This window comes from Mugil cephalus, chromosome 10, assembly GCF_022458985.1.
Source record: "Mugil cephalus isolate CIBA_MC_2020 chromosome 10, CIBA_Mcephalus_1.1, whole genome shotgun sequence".
NCBI lineage: Eukaryota > Metazoa > Chordata > Actinopteri > Mugiliformes > Mugilidae > Mugil > Mugil cephalus.
The window spans coordinates 17,824,871-17,838,565 of NC_061779.1; the positions used below are offsets into that span (position 1 = coordinate 17,824,871).

Sequence of the window (13,695 nt, forward strand, 5' to 3'; positions counted from 1 at the left end):
GACGAGTCTCGATTTCAGCTGCGACATTTGGATGGCAGGGTAAGAATTTGGCGTAAGCAACATGAATGAACATGATTTTTTTTTAACTTGTTTGTTTATTTGACAGGTGATGTATGGGCGCTGCCGGAGGCCACTAGCTGCTAGCCTTGGTCTCTCTGCTAGTCCTCACCTGAGCTAATGACAACCTTTTCAGCTGAGGTTTTGGTCCATTTTGGATCATTTTAAATAAAAAATAATAGCTGTCTGCTTTGCTGCACCTCTTACAAGACTGTCTGGTAAGTGAATTTGGAGAATTATTTTTATGGTTGGTGTCAGTGCACAACATATCTAGCCTGGTAGCTGAAGTTAACTATCTAATTAGCCAGCTAATGAATTAGCCTTAGGCTTGCCTACCAGCGAGCCTACGGTTTGTTAGCCAGGCTAACGGGAGGCTATCAATCAAACCACCACGAAGTCAGAATGTAAATAATAATTGATAATACTTTTAAATAAAGTGTGTCAGTTTGGGAGATATTAATCCACCACGTAAAGTAGGAAGCAGTAATGTCTTGTTCATGTTAATTTTTCCATACGACCAATGACAGACTTGGTTTGGTTTGCTGTGTTGAGCTGTGTTATTATATTACGATGTTGAAACAAGGTTATATGTTAGTAGTTTAAGTTAGACTGTAATGTAAATTAAGATCAAGGAACCAAAATGTGAATTTTCGTAATAATATTCCGTCTTGTTTGTCTTGTTTCCGTCTTATTGTTTTACATGTCTTTTTTTCTGTGTACAATTTTCCTCCAGGTGATCCAGATGTTCAATATGAGGCAAAGAACTGGACTATCAGGACTTCTCATCTGGGCAGAGAACACTGTGAAAATCATCACTCCTTTACTGATTTTTATTTTTGTGTTTACTTTAGTGTTGATGTTTTGATGATTTTGATTTTAATTTGTTGTTTTTGCTCTTAAAATTATAATGATTAATGATTTATTTGTATGTATTAGTATTTGCTTGCAATAGAATTAGAACAGATGCAACAGATTTGACATCTTTGTGTGACGAAGTTCTGCAGTCCGATCTGGCACTCTTCTATTATTGACTCATGACTTGTAACAGAACTCTAATTAAAAAAAAATATATATATTAAAGACATTAATCTCTAAATCATGACTGTATTTAATATATTATGTTTTATGTTTTAGTCGGGACAAATGGATTCAGGAGCGAGGCCAACGTGTTAGCCGACTACTAGCACCTCGGATAGCGATTAGCATAGCTCGGTAGCCTGTGCAAACCCCATAGGGTTCAGGCTGCTTTAGGTCCACCCCATCATGACCTCCATATCTATATTTGGAGTATCCCAGTGTGGGCGGAGTAAAGCGCATCCAACATGGCGACCGCAGGCTCCTTCCACTCGGGCTTCAGAATCCAACAGGTGACGTCACGATGGGTTTGTCCAAAGTATATACAACTGACAAATCTGCAGCAACTATGTGACGCTATCATGTCATTATGGACCAAAATCTCTGAGGAAAGTTTCCAACACCTTGTTGAAAGTATGCCACGAAGAATTAAAGCAGTTCTGAAGGTAAAATGAGGTCCAACCCTTTACTAGCAAGGTGTACCTAATAAAATGGCCAGTGAGTGTATACACAGTACAGACCGCCTATACTCAGTGGGGGTGCTATTATAAATGATTGCCTGAAAAGACAAAAGCACCATAGGTGACGTATGTTCATTAGTTATCAGAGCCTTTTAAAATATTCTGTTCATGTAGCTGTTAACTAACTAAAAATTAAATAAATATAATCAAGAATTAACAAGTGAAACTATTTAATATGAGTACCTGAGCGTGATTCCGTCATTAGCATGTGTTAGCATGTGATTAATTATTGATGGGCTCATGTTGTTGTATAAGGAGCCACACTGGTGTCTTTATTTACCTTTTATTTACTTACAGGGTTGGAGTTATAATTTGAGTTTTGTGCAGGTCTAAGCTGAGATCAGTATATAATAACTTCACATGTTTGCCGTCTCACACATAAAACAATGCTCTTGGTTCTGGAGCAACGGTCAAGAGCAGACACAGCAGCTGTTCAAATATTTTACTGTGCCCTGGATGATGTTGGATTTTATTTGCATATAGAGCCCGAAACTGAGGTCGCATATGGAGACGCATGTTAATGATAGGTCTGAACACACTTAACTAAAGCTAGCCACTTGCGATGGGATAGCCCTGATTGGATTTCAATACAAGATCTGAACAGACCCCAAGTGTCTGCTTTCTCCTGATAACAGCAGATAATCTACACTACACTGATTCAGAGGGAGACTGTGTGTTATTTTCTTTGGCACCATACAATAATGCCATTAAGGTCAAAGAAAGTGGAGGTCATGCGCCATTGTATTTGTCTGCCTTTGATTCCGGGTTTCTATCTCAGCCATAGATTTTCGTGTACAGAGATTATAGGTTTTTATCACGCTCATATATCTTCCAACTCTATAAAGTGTCCTACCCTCTCTGTAAATGTGGCTTGGTGAGAGTAACATTTGGAAAATGACCACAAGCAACAATTTGTCAAGCTGTGCTGGCTGGTGTGCTCAATTCACTTTCTTCTTCTCTACAGTAGCAGAATTACAGTTGAGTGTTCGCTGACCTAATGCAATAGAGGCTCCATACGGACCGAGTAATGTGATTTCCCAGGCTTTTATTCTGTGTCTGTGGCTGGATAGAGAGGAGCCCTGAAGAGATGGCATCTGAATTGGGAATGGCTGTCTAAGAGAGGGAGCCATTGAACGGGGGACGGAATGACATAATGTATGTGATGGGGACAGCAAATAGCAGCCTTAATGTGGACTACAGGAGAGAAATGAAAAAACCAGGGTCAACTGATTCTGAAAAGCTTCACAGGAAAGCAGCAGGACCCCTGCTACCCCTGCTATAGTAGTATATTCCTAATTTTTGTTTGTGAAGGTCATCCAAGCTTACAGGTGTACTGGCGGCCTGCTGTATTGATAATTCACAATTTTAGTTTCAGTGTACCTTTCTCCTGAAGGAATAAACACTGATTAACCATTACTGTTTGATTGTAGCCTAAATGTTGTGAGGCTAGCATGTGTTTGTTGGCTTATAGTCAACCTTTCAGGATCAGTTTATCTCAATTTGACAGGCAGACATTACTGAAGACTGAAAACCAGTTCCATTTCATGAGGTTTGTCAAATATGACGAGCTGAAAGCAGCAAAAATGCTGAACATCAGAGCGAGTTATTTTGAACATTTCAACAGCATGAGAGCTTGCAGTTACCCGACTGGTAGACAATATCATTTTTTTATTTTTATTTTTTTAAAGACAAATCCTTCAGTGGAGGACTCTCTTCTCCACTGTTGCTATAATCATGCTGACTGGTTGTGGTGCGTTGGTAGTAGTGTGTGTGTGATATCACACACATAGAGTGTTGCTGTGTTTATACAATATTTCCTTATTCATATCTCATAGTACACTATCAGGCAATGTCCAGTTGTTCAGTTATATAGACGTATTGCGTAAGAAGGTAATTATTGTCAGTAAGGTACAGTATTGACTGTTTATTGTGCATTAGCTTTTATAATTATACAACAGTGGACGTGATTGACTCGTGTCTGCTGTGCAGAAACTGCAGTGTCCTTAGATACTTGACCTCCAGTACTCGTACCATTCAGGCCATATAACACAGACAACCTGGTCACAATTATTACTTCATTATGTTACTGCATTTACTAAAGCAAACATATCAGCATATGCGATTGAAGTAAAATTCATTAATGTTTTAATGAGGCCATAACTAATGCAAACAGAGCATAGATCACACTATGTTAACTTTAATTTGATCACAGTAACAATATGATGATGATAATCCTTCTTATTTACAGAGCACTTTCCTAAACCCTCTTTACAAAGGGCTTTGCTTTCATAGTTTGGCTGTGGTTGTGACATATAACTGAAATCTCATAACATCTAAACATACTAACAAGGAAAAGATGCAAACCCATTAACGATCTGCATTGCGTGTTGGTCGTTAGTTTTTTGTGTGGAGCCTTTGTGTCGCTTTGAAATGTTGCTGTTGCAAGGAATTAAGCGACAGGATTAAACCCTTTCTTTTCATAAAGAACGGTCCACTGCGTCCTATGCTAAAAGAGATAATAATGGAAGCACTGAAGCATAAAAAGCGTTGTTAGCATTTAGGGAATTTCACCGTCTCTTATCGTGACTCTTACTTGAAGACTATTCAGCTGCCGCTAAGCAGCTGTAGTGGAAGTGGTGGTGTTAGGTAATTAGACCTCATCATAAAAAAAAATGAGGGTGTTCTCAACTTTGAGAATTTCTTTGTTGGCTGTGTTACCTTATCACCGTTGAGACTTGTAGCATGAGTTTAACAAACCACTAACCAGAACTGAAATTTATAAAGGAACAAGAAACAACTGGAATTACAATAATAAAAAAACAAGAAAACAACACAACAATCTGTGCCACTTCTACAGTTTGGATCAAGGTGCGACATCAAGAACCCTTTAATTAAATGAAAATGATGTTGTGTGTTTAAAAACATTCACATATATACAGTGTTATTCAGTGGTTTCAGTGTTGTAGGTCGAGCCTGGAAGACCTTGCTTGTTTGTTTTCGCCAGCATCTGGTTAGCATGTATTGTATTGGTCTTGCCGTGGTAATTTTAGACGTAAATCAATAAAAAGGATTTTTTTCAGTATCACTGATGAAGTTTGGAACAGTACCTGACACATGAGTAGCAGCTTGATTTATATGTTCACCAGGACTAGATTACTGTAAGTAGTCCTGTATCGTTGTCATAGCGGTATCAAAATATAAAACTATATAGTATTCTGTATATTGATACCCCACCTTTTGAAGTTTGCCTTCTAAAATGCATACTTACGTGCGTATTTGTTTTGAATGTGTCCTCTAGCTTAATGTGTCATCTTATAGGTCATTTCACTCCCCCTGTCAGCTAATCTGTTGCTGGCTGTGATCCCATCTCCACTCTCAATCACAGATGTGCCCTCAAGATGCCGTGACATCCACACTGCCTGTTTACAACGGGGCCATAAAGAACCTTGCCTGCATCAATATTCCCATATCACCTCTCGCTACTGTGCTACAGACCAGACGCCGACAGCCAGAGAAGCATTTGACAGTTCTTGTGTAATCACCCGTCCACCGAACAGCCCCGTGTTCTCAGGATCTAAAGGGCTTTTCAAATTCCTACTGTACCTGAGATGTCACAGGCGTATATACGTGAAATCATATATAATCATTGACCACGGGATTGAAAAAAGTGCATGACTGAGGTCACTTCATTTATTTTCTAATAAATATTATAACAACACATGGATTTGCTCCTACATCACAGACTGAGTGCATTAAGCTCATCATTATTTTTTTTTCCTCATCTTGTTAATTCGTACAACTGAGATTCTTCTGCAGCCTTATGAATAAATTATTCCTACTTATATGGGGCAAACTTGTTAACAAGATACGTTGGGCCAAAAATACAATACTGGCTGCATTGTAGTCTACCAGCAGCACCAACTGGGAAAATACTTTTTTCTTTTTTTCTTGACAAACAATGGATAGTTGTACACAGGCAGGGAACAACATAATTTTTTATATAGTGTATTCACATTAACAGAATCTTTTATTTTTGCAGTAGTCTTCTATTATAGCTAATAGTTATCTTATTTGGACAACGGTATTGTTTAGCTTAATGTAACTTTTATAATACAACCGTTTCCTTTTAGCTTTGCTAAATAATGTTTGTATTATTCTCTCCTATTGTGCTCTGTCTGAAAATTAACACAATCTGTTCAGTGTGTTCTTTTACTGTTACGGTGCGCGCCACCATATTGTCACACTTAATTCGTCACACCAAAATAAGGCAACTGTAGATTTCCCGTTTGGCTCGAAGAGGCGCCTGCTAAAATAAAACAGACCAGGGTTTTGATTACATCTGGCTTATGTCAAATGAGATGATGAGGACCATGGTGTCCTGTTGTTGCTAAGGAATGCGAGGGCTCTTCCTGAACTCTAAAAGCCGTGTTTGTGAACAGAACTCGCGCTGCTTTTTAGCCATAGCAACATAACATCGGCTGTTTCCCATTCCCATCTCTCAGTGTTTGACCTGTCAGTCTTTGCTGTGTCTTCATACCTATAGTCTCATTTCAATGCGGGGGCCTTTCCTCAGAGGGCTCCCGAGCGGTAAGGTCAGTGGTGACTGGGGATTGCAGGGCCTGGTGTCGGAGCAAGTGGCACAGTGATGAATGGGAGTAATCTCACGGCTGAATCGCAAACACTTTACTCAGGGGAGGCTACAATATGACACTGTTTGCTCCATCAGGTGAGTAAACACAAAATTTATTATAAATATACATTTACATAACAATTTCTACTTCTCTCTCTCTATTTATATACCTTGTTTACCCTACCCTGTACATGTATTTACTGTATATGTACACAATGTACTGTATGTTGCTACGATACAAAAAGCCATGCAATATCTACAGTACAGTATATGATATATCTATGAAACCTACTTTTGTTCTCAATAAATAGTAATAAATTATCCACCTCTTCTTTTTGTACGTCCTATTGCACATATTATTTACATTACTGCTTTGGATTAACATTTTCCCTTTTTTGTCCTGACCTGACGCCAGTGTTAGCTGCATTGACTGTAGTAACTGCATTCTCTAAAGATAATGAGTTCCTTCACCCCACGTCCTCAGAAGACAGACATTTCAATTGAGCCTCTTTGTCCTCAAATGTCACCTTTTTGTTCCTCTTTGGATCGATCCAGGAGTTGTGAATAACGGCATTATTAGGGGTGGGATCCGCCTCGATAATCGATACCACTCGCTTCTTCATCTTGCTTTTCAAGACCTTCTGGAACTTCTGCCTGGTGAAGGCGTAGAGTAAAGGGTGAAAGATGGTCGTCCCGTACGCCATGACCAGGAAGCCCAGTCTCAGCTTGACCATCAGATCGCTCGGGCCCACGCTGAGGATGACCGTGTTGAGCACCGTGATGGGCGTCCAGCACAGCAGGAAGGTGGACACTATCAGGAGAGACATCCTGAAAACCCTCTTTTGGCGCTCTCGCCTCTCCCTGTGGCGCTTGACGGCCCTACGCAGGGCGATGATGACGGAGACGGAGGTGCGCATGCCCAGCGTGGGATTGCGGCTGCCGCTGCTTTGGGACGCGTCGGTGGCCTCCTGCTGCGGTGTCATGGCCGTCATGGACGGGCACTTTTTTCTGCGAGCCTTCTTCTTCTGTGAGGTGTGGAAACGGGTGCCGATGCGAATGTTGAGTGCCTGCAGGATCTTTGAGTAGGTGATGAGCATGACAACGGCGGTGAAGAAGAAGATGGGAATCTGAGCGAGCAAGTGATAATAGAGGCCAAGTTCGGTGTAGTATTCGTTAACGTGCACCACGTTCTCTACCGCTGTCTGGTTCAGATCGGTGTGGCCTTGGGCAAAGAAACCCACCTCTATGAAGGGTACCAGGAAACTGACGAAGGATAGCACCCAAATAATAGCCAGCAGGGCCAGGGCCCGGCCCATGGTCAGCACTCGGTTGGCCGGTTTGACAGAGATGTCGTAGCGATCGAGGGTGATGGCGAGCACATTAGCAGCGGTGGCGACACTGGCGAAAGAGACGCAGGCTTCATGGAAGCAGCAGACGAGGGCAGTGTCTCCTTCCAGGGAGAGCAGGACCACCACGATGGTCAGGGGGATGCAGCACACACAAACTAGCACATCCAACACGTGGAGGTTCATAGTAACGATGTTACTGACAGAACTAATGAGGTTCGACTTCATACAGTAAAGGGCAAGCACAGTGAGATTGGAGCTCAGGCCCAGCAGGATTTCTAGCATGAGGAAGCCTGTCAGGGAGACCTGAAAACTAACAGGGTAGGGATATGGGCTGGGGCTCGCAGGACTCATGGTGCGGCTGATGGGCTCAGTGTTGTCGGTGACAGTGACGTTGCTCATGGTGGCTTCTTTTTCTGGGCAGGGAAGGATATGCATTATCCTGCGTGTGAGAACGAGAGAGAGAGAGAGAAATGTAATTTATGAAGAGGAAAGGATGTCTGTGATTGTGCATCTCTGGGAAGTTAACATACGTGTGAGCGATGTTGTCACGTAATGCTACCAGTTACGAAATGATGAGAAGCCCTTTGAGTTTAAATGAGAACTCACTTAAATAATGATCAAAGCGTTTTCCCACCATGCCCTGAAGACTAGATTGTCTCGTTATGTGCATGGCATGACTAACTAATTACTATATTGCCTCAATCAGCTTCTATCATCCTCCTATCAGACTGTTCCACATCCACACCGCTGTGATATGTAACAGAAATAGTTATAGACATAATGACCTCATATTTTGTGGCTTTGGGTGTACTAAACAACAAAGATGATGTAATGTATTGACATTCACTGTATAGATAATGAACATGAACCCTGGATGGGGATTCATTTTACAAGCACCACTCCTTGGTGACTAAACGCATTATTTCTGACTGCATTTTAGTCATTTCCAAATTGCAATAGGCTGTTCATAACAAACAAGAACATTCTGCCAAAAGTCATGTTTGCCTTGTCAATAGCAGATTCTCCCCTCTCAGAGAAGTAGACGTTGATGTGGACACTGCATAAATAATTAAAGGACTAATGAATGCACCAAAAGCCGTTGGAAATAATGTCACAATGTAGAGACATGTACAGTTAATTCCAATAAATAATTTGCACCTGCATTATTAAAGCCCTCTATCCACACTTGGCTGTTCTGATCTGAATTTAATTCTAGATGACTTGGAGAAAAAAACACATGTTTTTTTTTTTGTAATATTTACCTTTCCCTCCAGCACTATCTGAATACCAGGGCTGTGTAATCAGGCCATAGAGTCCATGTTAGATCCACAGAGACGAGCATCCCATCCAAACATAGCCAGTGGAAAAGTGTTTCCGCTCCAGCAGAGCCCCGGAGCGAGGCTTTTCCTTTCACTGCTCGGCCCTCCCAGAGAGGCTGTCAGCCAGAAAAGCACCTGTCTTTCTGTCTGTCTGTTTTACCACAGACCGTCTTCCAGATTTTTCCTCCTGACTTCAGTGGCAAGAAAGCTAAGGAATTAGTCACCTGTACCCAGGGGATGTTGGAGAGTATACGCTAATGTCCTGGATAGATCTTTCTCCCTCAGATCTCTTGCTTTGGCAAGCACTTATCGATGAGTGGAATAGGGATGAGATGCTGGATCCACCTCCTGCTTATAATCTCACGATATTCCCAGGCAGGAGAGACGCAGCCAACCAAAAAAACAAAGACGCAGAGAGTCTTCCCCCCGAGCTGTGCTGGAATGCACTGCTCATAGTACAATCCAAACCCTTGCTTTTACCCTTTTTGTTCAAGGTGAGAAAAAAAGCGGTCGGATCTTAAAATGTAAAAAAAATCAGTTATATCCATTAGCTTGTACTCCAAGAGGCAGATTTGTCGATCAGTCCGTCGCAGATTCCCCGGTGTACACCATAGTAATGTCCAGAATGTGTTAGAGAGAGGTCAGTGTGTCCGGGCAGCGTTCAGGCCCATGTCTCCCCTGGGGGCACTAATGGAACAGGCCTTCACTTTCCACCTTTCTCATCAGTCTCTGTACGCCTGGCTCCAGCTGCCATTGACTTGTAAATGGAGCACAGGTCTCCAGTTTGTCCCTTGACATGCTGAACCCTAAATCACTGGAGATGGCGTGACTGGAGCAGATTATTGGAGAGTGTGTGTGTCCAGTCACCATGACATATGTGATCACTGTGACATTTGTGATCACCAGTACTTATATGTGCTGGGGTGGGGGGGGGGTGTTGACTCAGCAGTGCGGGAGGAGGTCCTTATTATAAGACAGTTCATCAGATGGAGAGATCCCAGGTAATAATTGGGCTTTAGGACGAAGGAGCTGTGTACGGCATCATCTCTATGCCCTTCAGTCCCACATCGTTCACTGACGGTGACCTGAGGAGAGAGAGAAGGGATAGAGTAATAGATGAGAGAGGGAGCGAGATGGGGTTAGAGTAGAAGGAGTAGGAGAGGGAAGTGTGGGGGATGCGTTCGTGAAAATAAACATATCCTCAGCAGAGTGGCAACAAGGAAATTCTCATTAACATAGCAACAAGCCTCTGATGTCTTATCGTGCTCCTGTGCAGTGCCTGATGCTCTTTACATCTCTGTTATTGCATTAACATAACAGTTGCTTTAATAAAGCCTTCGCAAAAAGCAAGTGGTATTTTTACGTCTCGCCCTCCTGTTTTCAGATTCAAGAGTAGCTGTAATGACATTCCTCTGTTTTTGCTCTCCAAATCACAAATGAGCAAAGGAAATTCTTAGTGCGAATTACAATTCATTGCAAAGCCCCAGCGCTGTTGAAATTACTCTAAAATGTTAAGGACGGCGCAGATTTGCTTCAATTCACTGTGGTCTCTGAGGGAACTTGTCATAAGGACATGATGCCTCCCCGTGTGTCACTGTATGTGATCCGTGTAATCTCTTTAGAGGAACATGTCGGTCGCTCTTCAAGGTTGTTTCAGTAAGAGGTGCCTTTACTTTGTTATGACACCGCGTCAACAGAAACCAACAATCACACCATGCGTGTGTATCACGCAGGATTATGCATTTTTTTTAATGATGCACAATATTTCAAGCTCACGCTTCAGGTTTCATTTTAAGTTTCTTGTACCATACACTGACATTTGCGTGTGTGTGTGTGTGTGTGTGTGCAACAGTAAGAAACAGATGTGCTCCGTGTTGAACATGCAGACATCTTAACGCATAAACAAATGACCAAAAGGCTGTTAGACTTTAGTGTTCACAGCAGCAGCTTTTTAGAGTAAAAGTTAAAGACTGTGCTTCAATGAGTCACTAACTGGCATCACTATAACCTTAACTATGCGTTTTTATTACAACAATTCATTCTAACTTAAATTACTCAGCAAACGATAACAGTTTTCAATCCACTGCATTCAGTGAAACATAGATGTCTGGCGTTGAGTTCTCTTTGCTGCCGTAAAGGCTTTTCTCGGCTTAGTGCTGTAGAAACCAATAAGTATAGAGTGCCCCATCAAAACTGAGCAGAGCTCACCATGCAGAGTAAACACAGATGCTCCGGAGCTGGTCTGTTCACCACAGTGTCCCCTCTCCTTTCCACCTCTGCAACAATCTAGGTCGACTGATTCAAACTGCGGTCTTATCTCGTGCTTCCTCCAGCAGTAATCCAAAGAATTAGGGTTGCATGTTGATGAACATGCGAGGGCCACACAACAGACATATGTTCGTCCCTTCCTTAGTGCCAGACGTGAAGAAGTCCACAAAGATTAGTCATGTCAGGGGTGCTGCTTGGATTCTTCTTCTGTCCCCCTTTGTCCCCCTTTCCTGTTATCCATCCATGTAGAATGTTGTGTGAATACTCCTCATACAACCAACTCTCTGTTGCGCTGCCTCCGTGCCTAACTGTCTGGATAGGAGTGCAAACCATCACACTCTTGGTATCTCTTTATCTCCCGCTCTGCTCCCCTCCTTCTCCCTCACTCGTTCCCTCTCTCTCTCTCTCTCTCTCACTGCGGAGGTTTGCAGTGCTCCCCCATTCCTGATTGGTCTTCTGTAATAGACTTAACCCTTTCCCGCCCAGTGAGGGGAGGTATTTCCTTTTGTTCTGACTTTCTCCTCTGCTCTCTGTCAGCGAATGTAACATCCAATGTGAGGCTGTAGTGATTCAAAAAAAAAAAAAAAAAGGAAAAAAAAAGCTTCTACTACTACTGCACAGGGACTTTAGATGTCACTGCGCTGAACAGAAAACCTGCTGCAGACACAGATAGGCAGACTGTTGAGGAGAAAGCAGCAGGAAAGGCTGGGATGATGTATTAATTAGCGCTGTCACACCGTAATGAACAAGTAATGTGTTTGTGTGCCAGGGGCGACTGATGAGGATGGAGAGCCAGCAGAGAGAGGCAATATTTTTTTGTATTGATGTTGCGCAAATGCATAGGTCTTCGTGTGCATGTGCACGTGAGCTTGAGAGACAGCCAGACTGACGGAGAGGCCACGCATTCTTGTGCACTGCGAGTGGGAGCAATGGATTATGCGGGAAAGAATAAAATCAGAAAAGAAGAGATAGGGTGTAGCGGCTCTGATTGATAGTTTCAATTAAGTTGCTCCGTCAGATCCGTGAGAGGTTAACCACACTCTATCTTTTGTCAAGGCTCATTTGTCAGGTGCAATTATTGCCAGAGGGCATCCTGGTGCCCGCCTGCAGTAAAGAAGATGACAGCAACTGTCACTCTGGCATGACAATCTGAAACTAAAGATTAAAGAAAGGAGAAAATACACCCTCTTAGAACTTTGTTAAGAACAGCTGTACACCTGCTTTCTCATGCAATTATCCGCTAGGTCAGTCATGTGGTAGGCGTGCAATGGATACGCTTATGCAGATACAGGTCAGGAGCTTCAGTTAAAAACACGGTGGTATAATCGTTGGTGCCAGGTGGACTGGTTTAAGTAATTCTTCTACGCACAACAGTCGGTCAGTGCTAGCATGCCTGTCTGTGTACACACTGTTCCTGGCCTCTTTCAAAGGCTACTCCCCACAGGTGGGGGACAAGTCTTTTGACTTGTCCCTCGATATGATATTGAATTCAGTGTTCTCCTGATCCCCGCTGTCATAGATGTGGACCCAGTGGCCCACCTCTGGGATCAGCTAGAATGGGGTGTGCATGAAATTCAACCATATGTACCAACCAACATTTACCAGAATCTCAAAGGAATGTTTCCAACATTGAATATATGAGGCTGTTTTGAGAGCGTAGCACAGCCCGACCCAGTATTAGTGGGGTTCTCCTAATAAACTTCTTGATGATTTAAGTTTTGTTCTTATTTTTGGTGATAGCACTCTGTCAGGCGGTTGTTTCTGCTAGCTCTAAGGCATTGTCAATATTAAGATCAAATGAGATTTTTAATTTTAACATTTGTCAGTGGTTAGCACTGATCCCTCCCAACGAGAAGGTCCGGGTTCGAGTCCAGCCTTTCTGGGTGGAGTTGCATGTTCTCCCTGTGTCTGCGTGGGTTTTCTCCGGGTACTCCGGTTTCCTCCCAGCTACTAAGACATGCTCCTTAGGCTAATTGGTGATTCTAAATTGACCTTAGGTGTGAGTGTGAGTGTTTTTTTGTCTCTGTATTAGCCCTGCGATAGATTGGCGACCTGTCCACACCGCCTCTCGCCTGATGACAGCTGCAATAGGCTCCAGCAACCGCCGCGACCCTAGTGAGGATGATCATGGAAATGTGCTGCTCCTCTTGATGTATAAATGTGTTTTACACCCTTGATTAATTAAATAAATATTTAACAGATTATTGAGATTATATCAGGTACAGTAATATTCGTTGATGAATGTTAACAATTTATTATGTCGTAGTACTTTGTCTAATAATTCGATGCATTCCAAGGGCAGATACTGAATCTTGCCCGTAACCTCTAAATATGGTAAAATTGTTATTCACTGACCAATCGGAGGTCACTAAACTTATGTGGAATAGGTGTGTTAGTTTGACAAAAGTATGTTGTACTCCATAGTTTTCCCTGGACCCCTGCTCAATCACACCAGCGATGGCATGTTTATTCTCCTG

At 42.5% G+C, this 13,695-nt stretch overlaps 1 protein-coding gene across 1 annotated transcript; it reads right to left on the reverse strand.

Moving 5' to 3' along the window:
* Nucleotides 1–6,374: 6,374 nt before the first annotated feature.
* On the reverse strand, nucleotides 6,375–11,600 carry LOC125015502 (G-protein coupled receptor 22-like). The gene is made up of 3 exons (XM_047597443.1): nucleotides 11,159–11,600; nucleotides 8,894–10,035; nucleotides 6,375–8,070 (listed from the first exon to the last, which is right to left on the reverse strand). Exon 3 carries the CDS (start codon nucleotides 8,064–8,066, stop codon nucleotides 6,750–6,752), a length of 1,317 nt encoding a protein of 438 aa, XP_047453399.1. The 5' UTR covers nucleotides 8,067–8,070; nucleotides 8,894–10,035; nucleotides 11,159–11,600; the 3' UTR covers nucleotides 6,375–6,749.
* Nucleotides 11,601–13,695: the final 2,095 nt, after the last annotated feature.

Excerpts from the sequence above, each read along its gene's own strand:
- LOC125015502 (XM_047597443.1), bottom strand. The coding sequence starts at position 8,066 with ATGCATATCCTTCCCTGCCCAGAAAAAGAAGCCACCATGAGCAACGTC.